We start from the raw sequence: 5,335 nt of genomic DNA on the forward strand, positions 1-5,335 counted from the left end.
TGTTAAGAGGGTAAATCTCATGTTGAGTGTTCTTACCACAAAAAAAATAAAAGAAAAAAAAAGATACAGCATCCTTGAAAATTTGTATAAATCCCTCTCACCCCCACCTTCCCCAATCCTTACCATTTACTTACACTAAGCCAAGCCCCTTCTGACTTCAAGTAGGATCAGGAAATGCAGAATCATGTAATTTTTCCAGAAGGTTTTAGCCTGGGAGAATATGTTGTCTCCTTTCCTTCAAAATGCCTTAGATAATCACTGCCCATAGGAACTACTGATAAAAACATCTATCATTTGTTGTATACTATGTGTCTAGAACTTTGCTAAGTGCTTAACAAAACTGTCTCATTTAATCTTCACGATAGCCCAAGGGAGGTATCTTGATTATCTTGATTTTACATATGAGAAAACCAAGGCTCAGAAACATAAAAAAAAATTGCCTAAGATTACATAGATTAAAAGTGACAGAAACTGGATTTCAGTATGTCAGACTCCAATGTGCCATTATACTTTTAAATCCTACAGAAGAGATTTCATTACAACTTCTACCCTTATATGAAAGAAGGTAACTGTCCTATGATTTACTAGTCAATTCCTTTTCCTAATTGAACTAGCTGCTTCTGTATCTGATTTTACTAGGAATGGATGAACAAGCTCAAACTCCCTAATCTACTCTATATATTGACATTTATTCTAATGAGAAAACATCAGGACCATTTTCAGACTTTTGGATTAGACTCTGTCCCAGGAAGAACCATTCATTCTAGAGTTCAGGATATCACACCTATCTTATATTCCCTTGGTACAGTTCATATTATGGATAAAAAGATGGGAAAAGTTATTAGATTCCTGCTGCTGCTGAAGAGGACACACGAGGACACGATTTTGTGATGATGTAGGTGCTTTACAAGCAAGTTTTTCCATTTGCAAGATTTCCCTGTGGTGTGGAACCTCTGATGATCAAGTAAGGAGTGAAAATGTAATTAAAGGCTTATCCCATCAAGGTCTTTGTGGAAAGTGTTTAGGAAGGACAAATCTTCACACAGCCTGAGGCTGAACACTCTAAACTGAATCAGATGAAAATCGCTCTTAAGAAGCTTAGAATTTTCCAAGTATTATAGTTACGATGGCTAAAGGTAGACGCAACAGTATTTAAAAACAAATATATATAGAGAGAGACATTTTATCATTACTGTCTTCCTAGGATTCTGTGTGGTGTCTCTGATGCTAAGACCTGAGCTCTGACTGAAAGTTTCTCCATACTCATTACATTCATGAACTTTCTCTCCAGTGTGAATTTTCTGATGCCTAACAAGGTCTGAGCTCCATCTGAAGGCTTTTCCACATTCATTACATTCATAGGGCTTTTCTCCACTATGAATCCTGTGATGTCGAATAAGGTCTCAGCTCTGATTAAAAGTCTTGCAACATTCATTGCATTCATAGGGTTTCTTTCCACTGTGAATTCTTTGAGGCTGAATAAATTGAGAGCTCCCCCTAAAGGCTTTCCCACGTTCACTGCATTTATAAGGCCTCTCACCTGTATGGATTCTCTGATGTTCTATAAGGACTGAGTTCCTGCTGAAGGCCTTTCCACATTCACTGCATTCAAAAGGTTTTTCTCCAGTGTGAGTTGTTTGATATCTAATAAGATCTGAGCTGCCTAGGAAGGTTTTTCCACATTCATTACATTCATAAGATTTCTTTTCCTTGTGAATTCTCTCCTGTCCATTAAGTTCTGAATCTGAATTGAAGGCTTTCTTATATTCAAGTTTTTCTCCAATATGAAGTCTCTGATGTTTAAGAGAAACTGTGCACCCACTGAAGGCTTTCCCATATTCAGGGCATTTGTAGGGTTTCTCTCCACTATGGATTCTTTGATGTTGAATAAGAAGGGAACTCTGCCGGAGGGCTTTTCCACATTCACTGCATTCATAGGGTTTCTCCCCAGTATGAATTCTCTGGTGGTTAACAAGATGGGAGCTCTGATTGAATGCTTTCCCACAGTCATTACATTCATAGGGTTTCTCTCCACTGTGAATGCTGTGATGGATAATAAGATCTGAGCTTTGATTGAAGGCCTTCCCACGTTCATTACATACATATGGCTTCCCTCCACTATAAATTCTCTGGTGCAGGATAAGGTTTGAGCTTCCCCTGAAAGCTCTTCCACACTGATTACATTCATAGGGATTCTCCTTGGTATGAACTGGTGGATGTTGCATGAGATTGGAGCTCAGCTAAAGTCTTTGCCACAGTCATCACAAACATAAGGTTTCCTTCCCGTGTGAATTCTCTGACGTATAACCAAGTTAGAGCTCCTGCTGAAGACCTTTCCACATTCGTTGCACTGATAGATTCTCTTTACGGTATGGATTTTCTGATGCTGAGTAAGTCCTGACTTCTGTTTGAAGCTCTGGCCACATGCCTTGCACCTATAGGTTCTTTCCTCTGTTGAAACTCTCTGATGTGTAACGGCTGGGGTCAGATCACAAACTCTCACTTTCTTATTAATGTCAAGCTTTCCCTCTCCTATAAGGGTTTTCTTAAGGGTAATGCTCACTTGGCTGAACCCCTTTTTCTCAAAAGAAGAGTGTAACAGTCCAGCCTCTGCTGAGTTTACCTGTTGCCTCTCCAAGCTGTTCTCACTTTCCCTGGGTCCTAAGAATTTAGATCCATGGGGTATTTGTATTGGGTGTCCTGATCCTGTTTCTTCAGAAATTTCCTGCTTTAGCTTCCATTCCTCCTTCTCAGTTTTCTTTTCGTTATCTGAAACATAAGTTAAAAGTATAAATGCTGTGATGGATAATCAGATCTGAGCTTTGATTTAAGGCCTTTCCCACATTCGTTACATATATATGGCTTCCCTCCACTATGCTAGGAGAAAAGAAATTCTTAGAAGGGGAAACAAATGTTCAAAGTAAAACATTTCTATGATTGGGTTGAGCTTCTATAGTCTCAAAAATGGTGTTATAATCTGGGAAAGAGAAAGGCTTCTAAACCTAACTTTGGTCTCTATGGTCTATAAAAGCAGTTCCCAAACTCGGCTGATTGTCAGAAACACACAGGAGAGCTACTGAATCAGACTTTGAGTCCACATCATTCTCTTGGCAAACTGTCTTTTTCCTTTAGTACCTTAGCTCCTGGATCTTAAAATTTCCTTTATGCAAAAGACCAGCCCTGTATTAACTAGATTTCTTTAGTTCCACTTCCAAAATCTTAGAAAAGAGAATCACTTGTCCCAGTTTAGGTCAAGTGTTGACTTTGACTGTAATCGGTGGTGGTAGGGGCTAGGGGGTATCACACAGGATAAACTTGGTTGCTGGGAGCCCACCTCTGGAGGTGAGAAGGGCAGTTAGGTGGATCATGGTGAGCAGCCTTGGTACTTCAAGAGTTGTTTATGACATATTTTTGCCTGAGAGGTGAGACCCTTAGTTACAGTTTCATCTTCTTGGCCATTTAGTGGATACACCCAATAAATAGGGAGAAGAATGGCAAGTAGTTTTATCTCAACTGTCAACCATGAAGGACTGAAAAGTAATTGCCTCAAAGCACCACTTTATTTATTTATTTAAAAAAATTTTTTTAATTTTTTTTAATGTTTATTTTTTTGTGGTACGCGGGCCTCTCACCGTTGTGGCCTCTCCCGTTGTGGAGCACAGGCTCCGGACGCGCAGGCTCAGCGGCCATGGCCCACGGGCCCAGCCGCTCTGCAGCATGCGGGATCTTCCCGGACCGGGGCACGAACCCGTGTCCCCTGCATCGGCAGGCGGACTCTCAACCACTGCGCCACCAGGGAAGCCCTCCAAGCACCACTTTAAATGCAGAGGCTGCCTCTGGGCCCAGTAAGAACACAGCACTATGCTGAATTACATAAGTCTGTGGGGAAGTATAGAGAGTAGTGGAGGTAAAGGAAGGATGGGTGGGCTTGCTATCCCTTCAAAGGAGCAAAGTAAAGATGCCAATAGAACTTGGAAGAGATTACTCTTTAATAATAAACCAGCAAGTATCAACATATAATGGCTGAAATTATCCACATGTAGAAATAACTCAAAGAGGTAAGGAAATCCTGGAATTCCTAAGTCCAATCACGGTTACCAGGACCTGGTTTCAGAGGAGCACCGGATGGAGTATGATTATAATAATCAAGACAGGGGAACTTAATCAATTGTCTTAAACCCAATATGAAGAAACACTAGGTTTCTGCATCTAGAAAAGATGGACTCAGAGAGCAAAAATGTGCCTGTGCCTCCAGCACTGGTTCAGGTGAGGGTGCTCACTCCAGCTCATGGGGGTATTCTCTGTCCCCTTGGCAGACACCTGCCCTCCTCCCAAGGGCACGTAGATATACCAAGGGATCAGAGCAGGATGAAATCTGCATTAATATTACCTGACAATGCCCTTGCTTTGCTTCCATGCCCACTAAGCAAACTTTTCTTTTTTTTTTTTTGGCTGCCTTGGGTCTCTGTTGCTGCGTGCGGGCTTTTCTCTAGTTGCGGCGAGCGGGGGCTATTCTTCGTTGTGGTGTGTGGGCCTCTCATTGGGTGGCTTCTCTTGTTGCCGAGCACGGGTTCTAGGCACGTGGGCTTCAGAAGCTGTGGTGTGCGGGCTCAGTAGTTGTGGCTCATGGGCTCTAGAGGGCAGGCTCAGTAGTTGTGGCACATGGGCTTAGTTGCTCCGTGGCATGTGGGATCTTCCTGGACCAGGGATCAAACCTGTGTCCCCTGCTTTGGCAGGCGGATTCCCAACCACTGCGCCACCAGGGAAGCCCTAAGCAAACTTCTGATTAGAATTTACCTTCCTCTATAGATTTTCCTAGATAGAAAATGTGTTGACAGCCCGCTCAATTTCTGATCAGGCAGTTGTATTTTCCCCTGTTTTTTATACCACTTTCTTGTGGTTTGGGTAAGTCTATTTCCCTGGCCTGAATAATTCTGGCTAGGTACACTGACAAAGTAAAATTTCTGGACCTGGAAAGTGTAGGACCAGACCCCGAAATCTGGTGATCAGAGCATAAGGCCCAGCTAAAGAGCCAGCTGGACTTCCTGGACAAAATATATATCTCACAACCAAATGAAATGGTGAATATTTTCTCTTGGAAACCAGATTATTTCTAAATTAACAATTCTGAAACTGACATGTTTTTCTAATATTCTTGTCTCTGGTAATTCCCTGCCCCAAGCTCCTAATCTTACATTATTCTTTTTTTTTTTTTGCGGTACGCGGGCCTCTCACCGTTGTGGCCTCTCCCGTTGCGGAGCACAGGCTCCGGACGCGCAGGCTCAGCGGCCATGGCTCACAGGCCCAGCCGCTCCGCGGCACGTGGGATCTTCCC

At 42.4% G+C, this 5,335-nt stretch overlaps 1 protein-coding gene across 1 annotated transcript in view; it reads right to left on the reverse strand.

Annotated features, from left to right (window-relative positions):
• Positions 1 to 2,236: 2,236 nt before the first annotated feature.
• The window catches only part of LOC102985900 (zinc finger protein with KRAB and SCAN domains 8-like), a 4,945-nt gene continuing 1,846 nt past the window's right edge, over positions 2,237 to 5,335 (reverse strand). Inside the window, exon 2 of the mRNA XM_024127571.3 lies at positions 2,237 to 2,769. Coding sequence (XP_023983339.2) covers positions 2,237 to 2,769 — 533 coding nt within the window. The remainder of the gene's footprint in view (positions 2,770 to 5,335) is intronic.

Source organism: Physeter macrocephalus, chromosome 14 (assembly GCF_002837175.3).
Source record: "Physeter macrocephalus isolate SW-GA chromosome 14, ASM283717v5, whole genome shotgun sequence".
Lineage (NCBI taxonomy): Eukaryota > Metazoa > Chordata > Mammalia > Artiodactyla > Physeteridae > Physeter > Physeter macrocephalus.